This window comes from Schistocerca gregaria, chromosome 6 (genome assembly GCF_023897955.1).
Source record: "Schistocerca gregaria isolate iqSchGreg1 chromosome 6, iqSchGreg1.2, whole genome shotgun sequence".
Lineage (NCBI taxonomy): Eukaryota > Metazoa > Arthropoda > Insecta > Orthoptera > Acrididae > Schistocerca > Schistocerca gregaria.
In genome coordinates, this window is record NC_064925.1 from 473,124,450 (window position 1) to 473,147,445 (window position 22,996).

Sequence of the window (22,996 nt, forward strand, 5' to 3'; positions counted from 1 at the left end):
TGCAAAAGCGACAGAATCGATTAACTAATGTTCGACAGAAATAGTGATTTACAATGGTGATCTGCATCGTAGACCACAAAACATCGCCGGTTGACAAAATATGTAGAAAGATAAAAACTTCTTGACAGTGGTGATACCGCTTATGCTCTTGCTTTAATGCGTTTTAGGTATGGGTGCGGAAAATTATTCGCCATTTCGTAAATTACATCAGCGACCTCTCGCAGCCACTGAGGTGAGAAACGCAGATGAAACAACCGTTTATGTTGCGGTTTCCACTCGCGGTGTTGGCAAATGAGAAAAACGCGGAATTTTAATTACTGCAGTGTTATAAAAATACTGCATTTTTCGCTTCTCCGTGTTTAGCGCGCTTTCAAATTACCGTCGTTTGCGGTTTTCTGTTTACTGAATTGTAGCGTTAACGGGTTCGACCAAACACTCTGCGAAAGCGGGCAAGTCACAGTTGAAAAGGCGCTGCTAAACAAGGCTCTCGCTACACAGAAAGCGGTATTTGCTCACATCGTTCCGCACATAACACTGCAGCATTCTATGCATCTAAGTTCAAAATAAATACGTAATACTTGTTGTCAGTCTTATTAATTCACACTCCTCATACTCAAATTTCATTATTTTACTTCGCGGGGTGATGCAGGTCTCTTCGGCTGATCGATGATTAATTTTACTACTGACTCTAGCATTTTGTGCGCTTTTCCGCTATTTCCTTCGTCCCTTATCAAACTGATTGACATCCATGGTTGGGGGAAGATTATAGAGCTCAACTAAAAATCTCTGAATTCGAGTAGAAAGTGGCCAGTCAAGAACAGAGGTATGAGTTTACAGTTTTAGAACAACTTGTACTCAGTGCATAAATAATAGTTAGTTGTGATTGTATCAACAGGACTACTATTCACGAAACGCTTGGGACCGGATTTCCAGTTTAAAGGAAATTTTATGGGTGTTTTTTTAGAATTTACTCTTAGGGGAACACTCTTCCAAACACGAGTGTTTCAAAGAGCTTCTCCCTCCAGCTTTTACAGTCTGGGACAAACTTTTGACATAAAAGTAGATATTGAGTTGCACTGCAAAAAATTTTCATGAAACGTGGATGAACAATTCAGACGTACGTGTACAATGGACATCCAATGTGCACGGGCTCACTGTGACATGAACTAAAACTATTTTATAGAGTTTCTGGTGTCACAAGTGTTTAATCGTTCACGAGTTTTCGGACGAGCGTTTCTCGTCCATTCTCCAATGACGACAATAGCCGAAGAGTATTCGTGTGGAAGCTCGTGGATAATAAACCACATGACGCGGCGAAAGCGTTCCTCATCCATTGTCAGGTGTCAGCTTGAAAGTAGGTCTGGAAGCTCGTAGGTAGTAAACCACTTGATTCAGCTGGAAGCTCGAGGAAATTTTAATAGCTTCAGGTCTGCCATACTGTCGTATAGTGACTACGTAAAACTAAACTCCAACAGTATTTCATTCTTTTGATCGTTATCTGTCAACGGCCCCATTTTCAGTCCCTGCCTAAGGCATCAGAGGAGAGCAACACCGAGCAAAAGGAACGAGTACTTCAGCAGCTCTCACGGGACCTCCAAGGATCACTGATCGACCCCACCACAGACTGAAAATTTGTCTTTCATATGGCAGTAAGACCAACCAGTATGCCTTACCTTTATGTATTAATGATGACCCTTCAGCTGTATTTGTGGGACTTGCTTTTATTGAAGTAGATTTCGGTATGATACGTTACAATACGAGTAATGACTTTGCCCTCACTAGTGCACTTTACGTTTCCACTACTTTGGTTGGTTGTTACATTTCTGTTTCGTGATTTACTCGGTTACCACCCCGCGTGAGTGAGACATTATGCATTGTTCCACCTGAACTGTTTGTGTCAGTGACACAAGAGGACTACAGCACCCCTCCTATTGTTAAGGTAGCTCAGTGTGGGTGTACCCCGTTATTGAATAATACCAAATGCATCTAACCACAATATGCGCCTTCACCGTTCTTGGCTGTTAATACATCCATTTTAACTGCCTGATATTAGTGAAATAAATATTAATATTTTGTAGTATACGCACTGTCCACAGCTCTTGTCTTTTCTCAAGGTCTTAGCACTTTGCTGGTCACAGGTAAATATGAAACCTGGAATTGTTTTAGTTAAACTGCATAAATGTATCATAACTTTTAAAAACAGCTGTAATAGTTTGCTACACCGTATACAATTAAAGATCTGATTTACTGTAATCAGGGTCATGAAGATGGCGTAATAGATTATAGAAAGCGATTGCAAATAAAACAAGAAATATAAATGCAGCTGAAGGTATCATCCCTACTACATAAACATGTAGTAATAACTGACATCCTTAGTACATAAAAATGTAGCAACAGCTCTGATCCCCACTACATGAAGATATAGTAACAGTTGTCATCTTCCCTACATAAAGATGCAGAAACAACTGTCACTACTGCACATAAAGATATAATAACAGCTGTCATCCCATGATCCACCAGACGGTGGATATTAGTTTTTATTTATTGCAGTCATAAAACAAGTGTGTCCAAAGAAGGTCGTATAATACATCATTACATTTCAAATTCTCTAGATAGTGGCATACATTTTTTTTATATTCTAGTGCCCGCAGCTCGTGGTTGTGCGGTGGCGTTCTCGCTTCCCACGCCCGGGTTCCCGGGTTCGATCCCGGCGGGGCCAGGGATTTTCTCTGCCTCGTGATGGCTGGGTGTTGTGTGATGTCCTTAGGTTAGTTAGGTTTAAGTAGTTCTAAGTTCTAGGGGACTGATGACCATAGATGTTAAGTACCATAGTGCTCAGAGCCATTTGAACCATTTAAATTCTAGTGATGCAATATTAAGATATCAAATTACACAATAAATTTTAGTAATAAGCGTCTATGCAGAGAAAAGTAAATAGTTTGTAAGAAATAACACGAAAGTAAGTAGTGAAATAATCAAAAGAGATGATGTTACTTTTTATGTAAATTTCTTCAGGTTACTGCCGTTTGAGGTTACCTAGCTACATCTTCGGGTTTTGCCTACGCTGCGTAGGAAAATGGCCTACCTTTCAGCCATCTGTAATTAATTGTCCAGTTATACTAGATTTGTCTGCATGGTTACCTTCCGCAGTAAAATAACCACGGAAGATGATTTACAATTTAAAAACGAAATGCGTCTATTGTAATTCTCTTTAATTAAATTCCAGTAAACTCAAGACGGAAAACTATTAATAACTTAATTGTCCAGTTGTTTAGCAACTCAGAAAAAAACTTCAAATTATCTCGGTTACAATTATTAATAACTAGTTTATTGATACTAGAAATGAATTAAAAGTAAGTTACTATTGAATATGCTGTTGTTAACAGATACCGCACAATACTCCACTGACCACGTAGTGTTTTTCTCCTCCTCAGTATCAGCACTCCGTTGCGCTTTCGTACCTCCTCATCATCCGCGTCTTCCCTCCCACTCATTTCCTCTCTTCTGTTGCCACTTCTTACACCCATATTTGTGTTTCCAATAGTGGTTCTGAACTCGTCTAGTTCTTTTCCAGATATATTGTTCTTGACAATGTTCCATAACTGGAATGTGTCAGAATTCCTAATTAGGTACACTATTTAATGCACTTTGAGATTTGTCGATGACACTGAAATTTTCGCAGAGGCAGTATAGGACTTGGAAGAGAAGTTGAACGGCATGGACAGAATCTTGAAAGGAGGATATAAAATGAACATCAACAAAAGCAAAGCGAGGATAGTGGAATGTTGTCGAATTAAATCAGGTGATGCTTAAGGAATTAGATTAGGAAATGAGACACTTAAAGTACAAGATGTTATTTGAGATGTAAAATTACTGGTGATGCCGGAAGTAGGGTGGATACAAAATGCAGATTGGCAATGACAAGAAAAGTGTTTCTGAAGAAGAGAAATTTGTTAACGTCGAGTATAGGTTTAAGTGTCATGTAGTCCTTCCTAAAAGTATTTGTATGGAGTGTGGCCCTGTATGGAAGTGAAACATGGACGATAAATAGTTTAGACAAGAAGAGGTTAGAAGCTTTTAAAACGTGGTGCTACAGAAGAATGCTGAAGATCAGATTAGTAGATCAGGTAACTAATGAGGAGGTATTGAACAGAATTGGGGAGAGGAGGAGCTTGTGGCACAACTTGACTAGAAGAAGAGATCGGTTGGTAGGACATGTTCTGAGACATTAAGGGATCACCAATTTAGTATAGGAGGGCAGACTAGGAGATGAATACATTGAGCAGATTCAGAAGGATGTGGGTTGCAGTAGGTATTCGGAGATGAAGAGGCTTGCACAGAATAGAGTAGCATGGAGAGCTGCATCAAACCAGTCCTCAGACTGAAGACCACAACAACAACGTTTAGCTTTGAGGGGGTCCATGTCTTCTAGTAGCCACTTGGCGTGCGAACACCACAATTTCGAAGGATTCTAAATGACCAGAGTCACACAATGCTCACGCTGTCTTTCCTGTACTGTGTAAATAGCGGGGGTAATGGCCTTGTCCTGTCATAAAGTGAAGCATACCTCTGTTGAAGCCGATATAATTCATTTTTAGTCTCTCACTGTTATGTTCCGAAACAGACTGCATACCCGACGTCCTGCAATTTGTGCTCTAATCCCGCTGCCATTCATCCAGTACCTAGTCCCGAAGATCTAACTTAATAGTTATTCTGGAACCCGTAATTTATTGTACTTTATCTACGGTATGCCGCCGCAATGAATATTCTGCAACAAGATATCGTACAGTGATGTCAGCGGGACTTGTTCCCAGAATGATGAGGAGGGCCTCTGTCTCTATAGCACCTTATGCTCCCGTCGTCCTTAGTAGAGACGTCTTATTCTGGCTCCTTGTCTTGATGGACATATTCGATTGACCAATACGCTGTGGACTCTTTAGGAAAAGTGTCTATGATATATTAGTGAAAGTAAAAGAGATTTCCAGTTTCCAGGCTGTTTCCGAATTTTCGTGAATTTAAGGCAGAGGGCATCGCATATTAAAGCGAAACATTATGAAGCTCTTACACTTGTATTACACCACACGTTCATATTATGCAAGTGACACCTTGTTTTCCTAGAGAAACACCCTTAATTTTTTTGGTATTGCCTTATTACACGGTATTGTCCGGTTGTATCATCCTATTTCCATAACCAACGCCACCAGAGTTCCTAGATACTGAATGCCTTCGGAACTGTCATCAAAGTGCAACTCAGGAAAGTATATTTTGACTCTAATGTCAGTTCTTTTCGATTAGTTATATCCTTCACTCCCTTTCCATACGTAGTCACATTCCCAGGGGTGAAACGTAAACGGGGCTGACACCATTTAGCATAGCGATACCGGAGACCTTGGATTCGACACCAGACTTTGTCGTCAATGATTATCTTCAAACGTCTACTCCTTCCCATCCAACCGTCCCTTACAGCTGTGATTGGGGTGTCTACCTACATAATAAGCCATTTGTGTAATACGTTTGGTTGACATTTCTCCAGCGCTTCCAGTGTTGTAAGTACCTATCACCGCCTTTAGGCTTAAACCAGAGGCTCAGACGATTCTGCGGAGACCTGGGGTGCAAATTTCTTGACCTCCGCTATCGGGTGGAGAAATGTAGGGTCCCCCTGAATAGGTCAGGTGTGCACTATACAAGGGTAGCGGAGTACGTGTGGAGTGCACATGGGGGTTTTTTAGGTTAGAGAATTCTCTCCCTAGGCCTGAGACACGGTAAGGTAGGAGTAGGCAAAAGGCAACAGGGAATAACAATGTTAATGTGCTAATAGTAAACTGCAGGAGCGTCTATAGAAAGGTCCCAGAACTGCTCTCATTAATAAACGGTCACAACGCCCATATAGTACTATGGACAGAAAGTTGCTGAAACCAGACGTAAACAGTAACGAAATCCTAAACTCAGATTGGAATGTATACCGCAGAGACAGGCTGGACAGTGAAGGGGGAGGTGTGTTTATACCGATAAGAAGTGCAATAGTATCGAAGTAAATTGACGGAGATCCGAAATGTGAAACGATTTGGGTGAAGGTCACGGTTAAAGCAGGCTCAGACATGGTAATTTGATGTCTCTATAGGTCCCCGGGCTCAGCGGCTATTGTAGCTGAGCACCTGAAGGATAATTTGGAAACTATTTCGAGTAGATTTCCCCACCATGTTATACTTCTGGGTGGAGATTTTAATTTGCCGGATATAGACTGGGAGACGCAAACGTTCATAACGGGTGGCAGGGACAAAGAATTTAAGTGCTTTATCTGAAAACTACCTTGAGCAGTTAAACAGAGAACTGACTCGTGGCGATAACATATTATACCTTCTGGTGACAAACAGACCCGAACTATTTGAAACAGTTAATGCAGAACAGGGAATCAGCGATCATAAAGCGGTTACTGCATCGATGATTTCAGCCGTAAATAGAAATATTAAAAAAGGTAGGAAGATTTTTCTGTTTACCAAAAGTGACAAAAAGCAGATTACAGAGTACCTGACGGCTCAACACAAACGTTTTGTCTCAAGTACAGATAGTGTTGAGGATCAGTGGGCAAAGTTCAAAACCATCGTACAATATGTATTAGATTAGTATGTGCCAAGCAAGATTGTAAGAGATGGGAAACCGAGTTAGGAAACTGCTGCGGAAGCAAAGGGAACTTCACAACAAACATAAACATAGCCAAAGCCTTGCAGACAAACAAAAATTACGCGAAGCGAAATGTAGTGTGAGGAGGGCTATGCGAGAGGCTTTCAACGAATTCGAAAGTAAAGTTCTATGTACTGACTTGGCAGAAAATCCTAAGAAATTTTGGTCCTATGTCAAAGCGGTAGGTGGATCAAAACAAAATGTCCAGACACTCTGTGACCAAAATGGTACTGAAACAGAGGATGACAGACTAAAGGCCGAAATACTAAATGTCTTTTTCCAAAGCTGTTTCACAGAGGAAGACTGCTCTGTGCTTCCTTTCCTTAGATTGTCGCACAGTTGACAAAATGGTAGATATCGATGTAGACGACAGAGGGATAGAGAAACAATTAAAATCGCTCAAAAGAGGAAGGGCCGCTGGTCCTGATGGGATACCAGTTCGATTTTACACAGAGTACGCGAAGGAACGTGCCCCCCTTCTTGCAGCTGTGTACCGCAGGTCTCTAGAAGAGCGAAGCGTTCCAAAGGATTGGAAAAGGGCACAAGTCATCCCCGTTTTCAAGAAGGGACTTCGAACAGATGTGCAGAACTACAGACCTATATCTCTAACGTCGATCAGTTGTAGAATTTTGGAACACGTATTATGTTCGAGTATAATGTCTTTTCTGGAGACTAGAAATCTACTCTGTAGGAATCAGTATGGGTTTCCAAGAAGACGGTCGTGTGAAACCCAGCTCACGCTATTCGTCCACGAGACTCAGAGGGCCTTAGACACGGGTTCACAGGTAGATGCCGTGTTTCTTGACTTCCGCAAGGCGTTTGACACAGTTCCCCACAGTCGTTTAATGAACAAAGTAAGAGCATACGGACTATCAGACCGATTCTGTGATTGGATTGAGGAGTTCCTCGATAACAGAACGCAGCATGTCGTTCTCAATGGAGAGAAGTCTTCCGAAGTAAGAGTGATTTCAGGTGTGCCGCAGAGGAGTGTCATAGGATCGTTGCTATTTACAATATACATAAATGACCTGGTGGATGACATCGGAAGTTCAATGAGGCTTTTTGCAGATGACGCTGTGGTGTATCGAGAGGTTGTAACAATGGAAAATTGTACAGAAATGCAGGAGAATCTGCAACGAATTGACGCATGGTGCAGGGAATGGCAATTGAATCTCAATGTAGACAAGTGTAATGTGCTGCGAATACATAGAAAGATAGATGCCTTATAATTTAGCTACAAAATAGCAGGTCAGCAGCTGGAAGTAGTTAATTCCATTAATTATCTGGGAGTACGCATTAGGAGTGATTTAAAATGGAATGATCATATAAAGTTGATCGTCGGTAAAGCAGATGCCACACTGAGATTCTTTGGAAGAATCCTAAGGAAATGCAATCCGAGAACAAAGGAAGTAGGTTACAGTACGCTTGTTCGCCCACTGATTGAATACTGCTCAGCACTGTGGGATCCGTACCAGGTAGGGTTGATAGAAGAGATAGAGAAGATCCAACGGAGAGCAGCGCGCTTCGTTACAGGATCATTTAGTAATCGCGAAAGCGCTACGGAGACGATAGATAAACTCCAGTGGAAGACTCTGCAGGAGAGACGCTCAGTAGCTCGGTACGGGCTTTCGTTAAAGTTTCGAGAACATACCTTCACCGAAGAGTCAAGCAGTATATTGCTCTCGCGAAGAGACCATGAGGATAAAATCAGAGAGATTAGAGCCCACACAGAAGCATAGCGACAATCCTTCTTTCCACGAACAATACGAGACTGGAATAGAAGGGAGAACCGATAGAGGTACTCAGGGTAACCTCCGCCACACACCGTCAGGTGGCTTGCGGAGTATGGATGTAGATGTAGATGTAGATACTCTTGGCCTCAGCCCTACACCTACAGGAACAAGAAATGTCACAGCAACGTAGCGTCTGTTCCAGGTCGTAATCATGTGTCTACCGAGTTTACTTCCAACTACTACAAGTCCGCTTGCAATTACTACAAGGATTTCCAAGCTATGTAGTAAGCTAATTCTTCCAATTACAAGCCACACCTCTAGCTATTATTAGCAACCAGGACTGTCACCAAGCATTCCATTACTTTCGTGTGTCACACTTCTCAAACCGGTAACTAACCCCTAATCAGTGTCTAACCCCGGCAAAGGTTTTTTTATTATAATTTTGAGGTAGTAGGTCATATACGTATGAAGTTTGCCTAGTGTGGAGTCTGACATTCCAGGATCATATCTTACGTGTCACCACTTTCTCTGTACCAATTTCCACCAAAATGTAACAGATCTACTAAAGAGACTGCCTACACTACGCTTGACAGTCCTCTTTTAGAATACTGCTGCGCGGTGTGGGATCCTTACCCAGATAGGACTGACGGAGGACATGGAAAAATTCCAAAGAAGGGTATCACGTTTTGTACCGCGAAATATGGGAGAGAGTGTCATAGAAATGATAGAGGATTTGGGCTGGACATCATTAAAAGAAAGGAGTTTTTCGTTGCGACCCAATCTTCTCACGAAATTCCAATCACTAGCTTTCTCCTCCGAATGCGAACATATTTTGTTGACACCTACCTACATAGGGAGAAACGATCATCACGATGAAATAAGAGAAATCAGAGCTCGTACGGAAAGATATAGGTGTTCGTTCTTTCTTCTATAAGAGATTGCAATAATAAAGAATTGTGAAGGCACTTAAATGTGATTTGCGGAGTATCCATGTAGATGTAGATGGCTGTCCTACACAGAAGGTATTTTTTCCTTGTAGTAAGTCATACGCGTCCTACAAACGACTGAAATCTCTGCAAGTGTTTCGGAGCTATCCCTACATGCCACTCTCATTTCGTACCCTCATCGCAATAGCTACTAGTACTAAGAGTATTCTAGACCTAGATTTTTCAGTGTCATATTCTCTTACATACCACGTTTGCATGAAATTACCCCGACAAATGTTGACATATCACTACCTTTTGAAGAAACAAAGCTAGTGCTGATGGTTACTGTAAGACGAACCACCTGAAGCCAAACGCACACCGAACGCAGAATTTGCGTTTTTCATCAACGAAACAGACGGGCAGGGAGAAAGCTGAAAGCGTTTTGAGAAGGTATCGATCTGGAATATTGTTTAACATCCAAGTATCTTGGTGTTAGAGTTGACAGATCACTTACTTCCCGGCGGCACTGTCCTAATATCACACAAAAGTTGTCAGCTCGAAACAACATCCGGAAACTTGGTTGGTGGTAACTGGGGTGCCCAATCCCGGGTGATCCGTCCTTCTGCTACGGCACACTGTTTCTCGGCTGGTGAGTATGCTTCCTCAATATGGTGTAAACTCACCAACAGGAAAGAAGAACATGTAGTCCTTGAGGAAACAGCAAGGCTAATAACTGGGTGGCTGCAACCAACTCCTGTTCATAAATTTTACAGTACGGGACACGTTGCTCCTCCTGATATACATCGGTAAATCACCGCAAATGCCGAAAGAAATAAAGTCGAAGAAAATGTGATACTCTCATTGTGTGAACATAAGCCACCAAGAACTAAGTCAAGTTCCAGGAAGGAGTTTTTACAGTCAACATCTTCACTAAATACATCAGCGAAGAAAACCAGACAAAAGTGGGCTGTGAACTCTATGTAGTGGTAAAGCCAGCAGAAAGCTTACGATTCGAACACCACCGGGACCAGACCACATACAGATCGCATAACAGGCAACGACCGTACGTTGGCAAATCTAAGGACAACGTCATGAAATGCTATTACTGACATCTGACAACAGTCTGCGAACAAGGACAAGCACAGGCGGCTAAACATCTCCGTAAATGTTTATGCTGCCCTGTTTCTTGGAAAGAGGAGTTGTCAAATGCACAAGAAAATGCTACAGCGGTTCCTTGCTTATTGACAAAGACTGTTTAATTTTAGTTTTTTATAGTTATATTCCTTTTATTTCTTTGCCACATACTGCCATTTGTAGAATTCTATGTGTATGCTCCTGAGCCGAGTTAATAAACCACACTCTCACCGCCATATCTTATAAACAGAGGACCTAGAGGTGTCTTACCCCCACGGTAATTTATCTGCTGATACTAATCCATGTCTTTATCAATATCATTATGGTCTCTTTCGCGACGGAGTCCTTGAATAAAAAGTTCTCAGTTTACGTTTTACTTGACACTTCAAATTTCGATACAGTCCCAGGCGATGCTGGAAAGAGAGCGCAGACATAATCTATAGACGTCAGAATGGCCAATTCCATGTTGTCTTCATTACGTAATCCAGCCACTCGGATGCCATCCTCTAGACATAAAAATGGGAGCCACGGCAGCTGCGCGACAGTCAGATATAACCCTTGATGATAATGATGGGGGCATATCAAAAACTCTGGATTTTATCCGACTTTGACACGGCAAGTAAATGGAGCGCTTCCTTCCCTTATTTTGAACATGACTGCTCTTTAGCAGCTGATAGAGATAAGCGAATAAATCCAAAGCAACCAACCAGCTGCAACAAAATTTGGTTATATTCAACCTCTGAGCGTTGTTTCGACGGATGTGAACCCGTCTTCTTCAGAAATACTTGTAATCTGCAGACAATGTAAAAGTAATAACTACAAACTCGGAAACTCACATGTCAAAATTACGCTTCATGCAGAGACTAGATCCTCACAAAGGCGGTGGAAAATCACATATATCATAAAATAAATCCAAGAGAATAAAAACTAGTATTTACTAAAATTTCACATTGAAAAAACTGTAACTAATGAAGTGACCCTATGCTGCCAGCGCACATCATTGTGTGCATTATTAAATATGTTGACCCCTATGACCTTTGCTTGTCAGTATACATTTTTTGTGTATACGTGTTGGTTTCTCCCATTTCATCAAGCAGTATATTGCTCCCTCTTACGTATATCTCGCGAAGAGACCATGAGGATAAAATCAGAGAGATTAAAGTCCACACAGAAGCATACCGACAATCCTTTCCACGTACAATACGAGACTGGAATAGAAGGAAGAATCGATAGAGGTACTCAGGGTACCCTCCGCCACACACCGTCAGGTGGCTTGCGGAGTATGATGTAGATGTAGATGTATTTTCTAAAGGCACTGATTTTACCCACTCTAGTTACTGAGTATTTTTTACTGTCCGATGACTCATACACTAATGTCCTCCATTGTCACATACGTTTATCACAGCATGTTCACATATTAACTTTATTATTGCGCATACCATAATGTACTTATGGTCTTAAAAGTGTGTTAATGTAAGTTACCATATTTTACTTTGGAATAGCATCCTTTGCCATTCTTTATTTATCACTATTCTCTCACACCTCCCCCCTCCCCCTGTGAACGCATTTCCACTTACTGGCCATCTATGCCGCCGGCGTTGTTCCATCTCGACTCACCCATCACCTGGCTGGTTTCCACTTCCTGTCAACCGGCCGCAGTTCATAACATGACCTGACATTTTATTTGATTGGTTCCATTTCTGGACTTTAACATTTTAATTATTCTTACTTGACAAGCTCTGATCATAGGGGCCAGCATATTTTGTAATGTATACAATGATGTACGCTGACACTATATTTTTATTGGACAAATGTGAAATTGCTTCGTTATTTGGTGTTTTTCCGATGTGAAATTTTAGTAAGTATTATTTTTTATTCTTCTGTTTGTATTTAATGATCTATGTGATGTTCCCACTCCTATGTGATGATTTAGTCTGTGCATGACGTGTCAGTTTGACATGTACGCTATGTGATGGAAAGTATCCGGACACCTGACTGAAAATGACTTTCAAGTTCATGGCGACTTCCATCGATAATGCTGGAATTCAGTATGGTGTAGGACCACCCCTAGCCTTGATGACAGCTTCCAGTCTCGCAGGCATAATTTCAATCAGGCGCTGGAAGGTTTCTTGGGGAATGACAGCCCATTCTTCACGGACTGCTGCACTGAGAGGTATCGAAGTCGGTCGGTAAGTCCTGCCTCGAAGTTGGCGTTCCAAAACATACCAGAGGTGTTCTATAGCGTTCAGGTCAGGACTCTGTGCAGGCCAGTTCCTTACAGGGATGTTATTGTCATGTAACCACTCCGCCACAGGCCGTGCGTTATGAGCAGGTGCTCGATCACCATCCCTGAAATTGCTCTTCGGCAGGGGGAAGGAAGATGGTACTTATAACATCAATGTAGGCCTGTACTCTGATAGTGAGACGCAAAACAACAAGGGGTGCAAGCCTCCTCCATGAAACACATGACCACACCATAACATCCACGCCTCCGAATTTTACTGTTGGAGCTACACACGCTGGAAAATGACGTTCACCGGGCATTGTCCATATCCATACCCTGCCATCGGATCGCCACATTGTGTACCGTGATTCGTCACTCCACGCAACGTTTTTACACTGTTCAGTCGTCCAATGTTTACTCTCCTTAGACCGAGCGATGATGTGTGGCTTATGAGCAGCCGGTCGACCATGATAACCAAGTTTTCTCACCTCCCGCCGAACTATTACAGTACTATCAGTGTATTCTGATGCAATTTGGAATTCCTGTGTGGTGGTCCGCATATATGTCTGCCTATTACACATTACGACCCTCTTCATCTGTCGGCGGTCTGTGTCAGTCAGCAGACGGTTTATTTGCTGTACGTGTCCCTTCACGTTTCCACTTCACTATCACATCGGAAATAGTGGACCTAGGGATGTTTAGGAGACGTATGACACAAGTAACACCCGGTCACCTGACCACGTTCGAAGCCCGTGTGTTCCGGAGAGCGCTCCATTCTGCTCTCTCACAATGTCTAAATGACTCCTAAGGTCGCTGATGTGGAGTCCCTGGCAGTAGGTAGCAGCACAATGCACCTAATGTGAAAAACGTATGTTTTTGGGAGTGTGCGGCTAGTTTTGATCACATAGTGTATGTTTCCGAGATTTTAGTTTTTGCTGTTACATTGTCCTTAGGTTACAAGTATTTCTGATGTCTTAACCCTACAAGGCCGCTTGCATTCATTTACTAATTTCTTACACACCTGTACCAAGTTTGGTTGAAATTACTCTACGCTTTACTGAGCTAAGCTGGAACATACGTACACAATCACAGAGACATTTACACAGATACACCGTTTCGTGTACATGTATATTTTCGATCTGTATTTCTCTGAACTCCTCGTTTCCCCTGTTCACAGGATATGCAATGGTTGGCGAGTCGGCTTCCGAAGCTGATGGGCAGCTACCAGATACCAACCAAGTCTTTCAGCCACCTCAGCTTCCTCTGGTCCACAGACGTCGTCGATGCCCTCTACGACCCGCTGATCAACTTCCTTAATTACGTCCTCGACCATAACTGCTGCTGAAGTCACTTACCGAACAAATGCCCCGTTATAGGGCACGCCATTTCCCCTCAAAGGGAGCCAGTGTTGCTGAATGAAATCTCATCTACGAACCTACCGACCGATGTATTAGTTTTACATTGTACGTCTAGAGATGAATATTTAAAGCAACATCTTCCAATGAATGACAGCAAGCCTGTTACGTGAAAGCGTGTTTATTTTCAAAAATGAACCGTACCGCCCTTTATTTCGTTTTCTTTTCTTTTTTCTTCTTTTTTTTAACGTAAATTATCTTTCTAGACATTTCTGTAAGTTCAGCTGTTTCTGCTTTCCCCTGATCCCATATTTATTTCTGCACAAAAAATATTGATTGTTGTTACTGCACTAAGTAGAGGAAGCACTAGAAGCAAATTATTTACAAAAATTCCTAGTCTATTTTCCTAGATATTTACTCGTATTCAGGTATTTCTTGCTGTGGAAGTTCACATTCAGTCCAACAAAGAATCGCCATCGTAACTGTGTTGCACGAGTCACTGTAAAGCAAGCAACGACAGAAACTGGTTCATAGTTCTACAAATGGTCAGTCTCCTGGGAATACGCAACAGTTTAATAGGTATCCGTTTTCTAAAGCAAATATAATGATGCGGGTCCTGTTCCAACGTATTGTGATTTCTGCGAATCTTGAATTTCTGCGAATCTTGATCTCATTAACGTGTGTGGTAATCAGACCTTCAAATTACTGAATTTCACCCTTCCGTATGTCTAAACCGTCTCATATTATTAATTATTGTGTGGCATCGACTATTGAAGACATATGTGATGTCATAGTGAGGAAGGGAGGCAGAAATTCTTTGATTTCATTGTTTATTTCTAGAAATTAAATGTAATCAGCTTTCCCCCAACGGCAACATAACTCTAGGCTGATTGTTACTTCCAGTTTAGTAATTTGAAATGGATCGGAGAAGTTAGAGATCTAAAATTTAGGTACCTGGATTCTAGATTCCGTGGAAAAATGACAGTAAGACCACTGACTTTGTAGCAGACTAAGCACAGAATCAAAAACTAAGATCGTGTATCAACGTACATATCGTGTACCAGTGTACAAAGTTAGAAAAATCTACGGTCTATTAACGCGTTAAATGTAGCTAGCCGTGTGTTTGGAGCCAAGTTATTCGTAGATTAATCCGAGGGCATATTATAAAGCAATATTATTCATCAGTTCGGTTAGTTTAAGTACGATACAAACCAAAGATTGTAAAACAATGGTATCAGCGAAGGATGGAGGAATGAGTTACAAACCAAATACGAGTATAACAGCTGAAAAGCGCTATGGGTCTAAACGAATGATGAGGAGGAAACTTTCCCCTACTAGCGTCACTGCCAAGATGTGCGAAATTTTATAGAAGGATCGCATGTATTATATCGATGCTCAGTGACATCGACTTGTGAGCTGGAAAGAAATACATGCACTGCTACATGCACTGCGGTATACATTGAGTCGAATGGACAATCGAGCAAACGTATTAGTTTAATAAACGGAAGTCACATTCGCATTTTTGTCAGAATGCTGTTGGATTCAGTGTCATTGATCTCACTCATGCTACTTACACGCATATCCAAAGCATCCGCATAATATAAATTAAGAACTATATTATTCAGCATATGTTATTTGTTGTTTAATACTGTGATGTATAGTAAATTATTTTCTATGAAAATAAACACGTTTATAAAAATTATGTTCCTTTATTTGATTTTTGGGCCCTAAAGCCTCATTTTCAGGTGTACATGTTACCTTTTGCCACGAAACAAGATCAACGTAGAAGGAAGGGACCCAAGCTTTGTTGAAACGACAATATCCGCCAAGTGATTCAGTGCGTTTGGCGAGTAACGCTGAGTAATAATGTTTTTAATGATAAAAAGCAACATGTACACCTGAGGATGCGGCTTTAGGCTATGAAACTGGCCGTGTCTAATTAAAGAGTTGTATGCACCTGTAAGCGGTGTTCTTTTTGCAATATGTGTTACCACAGCAGCGGATGCCCAGAACACAGAGTTGTTCGTATTAGTTACGAAAGTAATACTATCATACTTCACAAAATGTATTTTTCAACATGATAGACCTGGATGTTTGTGCTGATCTTTCTAGCTCTTTATTTCAAATACGTTACGTGGCTCGATCCGAATCGTGAGATACAATCGGTTGAAATTGGATCACCAGCAACAATACTAGCTCGTAAAAAATTAGATATCCTAATACAAAAGGGAAGAATTGACTACAGGGAATGTAGACAAATTGGACTCTTCTACGTAAGCTTGACTATTTCACTGTAGCTGGAGCTTCCATTACATCATTTTATTTTTCTTAGAAAGATGCTGAAGTTCAGTTGATTTATCTCCAGAACTATTCGTAGACTCCTTCCAAGTCTTCTGTTGTGTTGAATTATAATGCAGAATAGCGGCGAGGTGCTGTGACACAAAATACATTCCAGGCGCCTGGAGTCGCGTTTAAATCAAATGTCTATTAACAGTCGTGGAGACCCCTTCTCCGAAATGATGTTTTTTCCTTTAATGAGTTTCGATTCCCCCCCCGAGGGGGCGGGGTGGCAGCAGCTTAGTGTCCCGCTCTTCAGCCTACAGATTTTTTTAAAAAAATGAAAGTAATAAATAATAAAAGCAGGCGATAAAATCGGTGACTTAAATGGTAAAATGGGGGAAAATAATGGAACTTAAAACATAAAACAAAGGGTTGGCGATACTAATAAAATAAACAGGAAGGAGAGAGGTAAAATAACAGACAACAACTTGAAAAAAAAAAAAACACGGCGACAATCTGGTTTCTATTTGCAAGAGATATAAAAATCACACCCAGCGACAGCATGATTTCTGTTCGCAACACCCTGGAAAAGACGCACAACACTCACTTAAAACACTGCACTAAAAAGTTGGCACAAATATGACACCCCATGGCCGAGGGCAATTGGGGGGAACCTGGACAGATGATGTGAAGGAAAAGATAGAAGGAGAGGAAAAACTAAGTGGGTTGGGAGGGGGAAGGAGCCGACAGAGAACGAGGACTCATAGGCAGAGGAGGGGCATGCAAAAGGATTCGGGGCGGGGGGGGGGGGGGGGGGGTGGTCCAAAATGAGGAAATATGTGAATAAAACGGGGCTCTCCAGATTTCTAAACTCGCAGCTGAGTTCGTAAGTCTATCTATGGAATTTTCGCGGCTTTTGTCGCCCTCTCACTCAGGTGTGCTGGATGCACATCCCAGTGGAAAGAAAACAGGAAGGGCGTTCAGTAAGTAATGCAGCAAATTTCTCTTGTGTGCCACTTTTTGGTTGAAAAGAAAATGCTTAATTTGTTGTGGAACATGGTGTAATATTCCCGCTTCAGCCACTATAGATCCATTAAGTTCCGATAGGCGGCGGCGCTGTGTGTGGCCTTCATAATGGCGTCTGTGCCCAAGGTGCGTTCAAAGCAAAGAGCTGTCAATGGGATCCTTTCGGCGTAAAACAAGAGCATTGCAGATACTTGACACACACAGTAGTTACGGTCACTACAAGCCAGACCACAAGTTGGGAAAAGGGGCCAAATTTCTAGTAGTTTACCGTCGAGTTGAGATTTTCACAAATGTTTTATTCGTATCTTACAGAAATTAGCAGTACGGCAATAAACAGCCTCTTAAAACACGCCGCTAATGCCAATCAAAGTAATTTATAGCAATACAACAATTTAAAAAAATTTAAAGAACATTAGTAAACAGGCTACGAAAGTAAATACAGTACTTTGTTTATGAGGTACGGTGAGGTAGTGAAGCTACCAACACCGCCACTAAAGGAAATTAAACAGGTCTCAGCAAACACACGATTAATGGTAATAAAAGGAATTTACAAACTTGGAGAAATTTTAAAATTTTTAAACAAAAGTGTCCTGGAATATCATTAGAATGTAACAGATATGACGGACCTGTGTAAGGCGGCCACAAATCACCCACTCAGGGATGCTCAGGCTAGACAGAATACTGACCAATTTAAATACGCCCGTAAACACAATTGCCACTCTCAGGCTGGTCACTGCACCGACTTTTAGCCAGCGAAAACTTGTTATAAGATGGCTTAACGTGCCACCCAACGTGCTCTAGAAGGTGTAAGTCAACTACCCTGGCCAGCAAGATCTCCGGATCTGTCCCCCATTGAGCGTGTTTGGGACTGGATGAAGCGTCGTCTCACGCGGTCTGCACGTCCAGCACGAACGCTCGTCCAACTGAGGCGCCAGGTGGAAATGGCATGGCAAGCCGTTCCACAGGACTACATCCAGCAACTCTACGATCGTCTCCATGGGAGAATAGCAGCCTGCATTGCTGCGAAAGGTGGATATACACTGTACTAGTGCCGACATTGTGCATGCTCTGTTGCCTGTGTCTATGTGCCTGTGGTTCTGTCAGTGTGATCATGTGATGTATCTGACCCCAGGATTGTGTCAATAAAGTTTCCCCTTCCTGGGACAATGAATTCACGGTGTTCTTATTTCAATTTCCAGGAGTGTATTTACTAAGATGGTATCTGTTTTTCCGGAATGCCCGAAAGAACAGATACCATCTCAGTAAATATTCTTAAACTGTGATTTAAGTAACATTATAAGTTAAACTGCTGGCAAACGACTGCAGCTACACCCTTCATCAATATGTCAAATTGAAGCTTTTGTATATGGTAAGTGCACAATGATTTAGTCTACAACTGAAATGATACCAGAGTAGCAACGACTTCAATAAATACTATTGAATGAAACGAGCCAAAGTTCGAAATAATTCACAGAAACACACAGTAAAATACAAGCACATGCTCTCTCACGCTTTTAGCCTTTCCCTAAACATGGTTAACATTACTTCTAAACGACACTTGTATGCCAAGTTGTGTTTCATGTTGGTAGACTAAAACTGGCTATTAAGTAAATCGCTCATAATGCAAATCTGGCGTCAGCTAGTTTGAATTGAGCGCATCACAAGAAAGAATAAAGTTTGTTTACCTTTTCGAAATGACACAATCATTTTCATTTATGTATTTCTTATGTTTTGGTTGGTTGATTGGTTGGTTGATTTGGAGGGAGGGGACCAATCAGCGAGAACATGGGTCCCATCGGATTATGGAAGGATGGTGAAAGAAATGGGCCGTGTACTTTCAAAAGAACCATCTGTGGAGCGATGGGTGGAAAATTTTCTGTTGTTGCTGTTCTCAACACAGGCTCTGTAACTACAATGTTGGCAACCAGAAAGTGATTAGCAAAAACGTAATCCCTGTAATTAATGTTCACTGTGCCAACTCTGATGGAGAAATAAAGTTATTGATCATTGAAGTACATTACGCTGAGGATTTAGCATGTCTGGTATTCATAGAAAATGCAGTTTACTATAACACTTTTCGCTATATTCTGAAAACGATAAAGCGTAAAGTTCCAGGCAAATGTTTACCCAAGCAATGCTACTATCAGTTCTTGTACTATCAGAGCTATTCAGAGTCTATTCGGCAGATCCTATTATCCCTAGATAACAAAACTGTTCAATAACCGTTATCGATGTAAATGTTGAAAATGAATGCTCGCCAAAATTTGATGTTAATACTCATCAAATGCCACGCTAGTAATGGTAGAAGGTCTGTCCTACGGCGACACGTGAAAATACGACGTACGCACACTGAGAATAAATCACTGAGGTCGTTCCGCAATTAACACTTTACCACAATGTGAACTCATTGTTACGTGCATACCGAGTTACGTAATACGGCATCCAAGGCTGTTCCTTGCAACTGCATAGAAGCGATGCGGCTTCCGACACGGAGTGCGCGCTGATACGAATCTAGAAGAGAACTGGGGCCTGACTCTAGCTCGCAGCGTCCTTATTTACATAGCCGCGGTGCAGACCACCACCGAAAGCGCAGCCGGCAAAACTTGCCTTCCTGACCATCCGCAATAGATGAGCTCTGAACTTGCCCTTTGGAGACATGCTACAGCTATAGTTTTATAGCTACCTTTTGGAAACTTCTCACATCTTTGTTATTATAGCGTGTCTCCATTCAACCTAAATCTAAACATCCTAGTTTTATCCAATCACTTACTTAATCTATCTTGCTTCCGTAATTTTAGGACACAAAAATAGAAAAATCATGAAATTCAACTAAAATATTACTTTGTGAGATCCAGCATGCTGTTTCCATTAAATTACGATGAAAAAGAAATCCGAATTTTAAATTTTTCTAGCTCCTTCCTGTTGGGCCAATGATTTTTACGTAAAACGTCCAAATTTAGAAAACTGTTAAAGTTACTCAACTGAAACTTAACACATTATCATTTTAGCATCACTCCTGACATGCTATTAGCTTTTCAGATTATTTACTTTACTTTTGAGGTATTGCGCAACATTCGTGACGTCATAGCTAGTTACAGCGGACTAGGCTGGCACACAATGGAAAGCATATGAATTCTACATGGCGTCAGTAGGCAATCGCCTACACATACCGGCAATCGCCTAAAGCGATTTAGGGAAATCACGACAAACCTAAATCAGGATGGCCAGACACAGTGAAACGGAACTTGTTGTACCGTTCCAATGTTATATTAATTTGCTAGCACACAGAAATTATTAGCAAGAGTTTCTTCTCTTGCAGGTAATACCTCAGCTGGTGTCCAAAAGGAGAGAATGGACTAAACAGTGTCATTTATTGAATTTTTTTCTGTTGTGTACCATGTTTACCATTTTCCTTTCCTTTGTGCGGCCTGGACGGTATAAATGAGTGAGTGTGTGAACTATCAGAAAGCTTTAGGCACAGATTCTAACACTGCATGAATGGTCGTTCTGGGGTAGGGTAGTACCAACCCCCCAAGCGTGAACAAGTTTAGCAGAGACCAAGTTTGCAGGTCAGGGCAAAGATGACACGTAGGCGCGCGAAGTGGCTCTGGCAGGTTGGCGCTCCACCCCCACCACGTTTGTAAGCGGAACGGTTAGGCGGATTCGGTTGGAAGAGCACTTGATCCTGGGTCGTGGTGCTGGACAGACATGGAGAAGCAGATCTCGTTTTGGTCATGTTAACGTAGGTATTAGATTGTCTGAAATCTGCTCTGTAATGAAGTCCAGATGTTGAAATCAGGTGCGAAATTACCACTGAACCCCATAAGGGAATTGATTTTCTTAATTTACCCGAATTTCAGTAGACCTTGCTTTAGTGCCTTGTTCAGGCAACGCACCATATGCCATAAGCTCACGGTCGCGTTATTGCTGTGTGCTTAACGGAAATTCACTCATTCAATGTATTGTAATCTGCTCTTCCATTTACAGTACTATTTTGGGGATTTTTTTTATTTTCCATATGTTTTCTTTGTGAACTTGCTTTCGTGCCACGGGGTCGGTTGGAGCAACCGCCGCATTGATAAATTGTAGTTTCGGTCAGAAAATATATTGTACAAGATGAATAATCATACGATAGTGAGCGAGTGTAAAATAGGGAAGGAATAATCGTGTGTGTCCATATGTTTCTGGGTTTCTGTTGGCTACTGAAAATTGGCCATGTGGGTTGAACAGCATTGAAGTGAGGTTTCTTGTGCACCCCCATAACTATTTGATTTGTTGGCAATATTGTGCGTTAAGTAAAATACTCGTGCCACTAGGAAAAGAATCGGATTTTAATGCCCACTGATTTGTTAGAGATTTGCAAAATACTCTTCCACCCTGACCTAGTTTTGCTTGTATTGTCTTTGCGGAACTTGTTCTGAGTAATCTATAGCAACTGAATGTAATAATCGAGGGTTTAGGTATAATTGTGCGGTTGTATGAAATTACCCTGAAGCCAGGTCTGCGCTCCTCTGTCCCATTCCATAATTACGTGGCGAAACTGACCCATGTTAATTAGAGACCGGTTTTGATGATGTACATTGCAAGAGAAACACAACTGGTGGTTGAAATACCATTGGTACTGAATAAATATCAATTGATCTCTACCCTCGACTGATTATTTACTCCTTCCATCATAAAGAATAGGTGGCAGTCAGTACCACAGTCAAATTCTGGGCCATGAAAGCAAATAAAAGCTATATACTGCCTATTAAGCCCTGTATAGGTGCCTTCTGTAGTGGTTAAAAAAAATGCGTTATCCGTTGCGTTCAAATTTTTACCGGTTCGTTAAAACCTTCCGCTAGAAATTATTAATACCCAGCATTAACTCTCAGGGGCCAGTAATTTCGTGGACCACACGAGTTTAAGAAACCGTTTACTACAGACGGTAGCTTGCAGGAGCGGTAGGACATGTCAAAGCGACGGTAATCTACCTACTTAGGTAGACTTTTACCACCACCAGTACTGGAAGGTTACGTTGCCACAGGTTTGAACTGTCGTCTTCCCGAATGTGAGTCCTTTTACGCATTTTAAAGTGGCATGAGAGCACCAATCAACGTTTTTATTTATAACTGCTGCAATATGCATATCAGAATAATCTGATGGGCGGGAGAGTATATAGCTAAAGAATATGCTTATTTTGATACGTTTTATCGTATTGAAAGTTGTGTATTTGTTCATTACGGTAACTTTAACGACCTTTCTGTAGCAAGTTATAAGTCTGACGTGTATGGTCTAATTACCGGTGTTGTAAATGGCGACGATGGCCGGCCATGTGGTCTTCTGTTGGTCAGCAGTCAGTGGAGAGAGAGGGTCGGAAGCGGAGAATCTGGATGGCGCTTGGATGGCAGAGCTGGACTGTCTTCTGAGCGGCAGCACAGCCGCAGTGTTACTACACTAACAAGGGAAAACCCGCGCCGCACCCCGTCAGATGTAGTGATAGGGGGGACTGTTGATAGCCCATCAGAAACTGAACAAAGATCAAGCATGAAGACAGGAAGAAGCTGTACTGAACTGTGAACGAAAAGCAAAGTAGAAACAGTGAACGGTCCACCATGGACAAAAAATGCAATACAGAGCAGCTAGAAAAAGTGCCGT

The 22,996-nt window shown here is 41.7% G+C and overlaps 1 protein-coding gene across 1 annotated transcript in view; it reads left to right on the forward strand.

The window, feature by feature from the left end:
- LOC126278587 (lipase 3-like) overlaps positions 1 to 15,755 on the forward strand; it is a 331,171-nt gene extending 315,416 nt beyond the window's left edge. Inside the window, exon 8 of the mRNA XM_049978799.1 lies at positions 13,876 to 15,755. Coding sequence (XP_049834756.1) covers positions 13,876 to 14,043 — 168 coding nt within the window. The 3' untranslated portion in view covers positions 14,044 to 15,755. The remainder of the gene's footprint in view (positions 1 to 13,875) is intronic.
- The last annotated feature ends 7,241 nt before the right edge of the window (positions 15,756 to 22,996 follow it).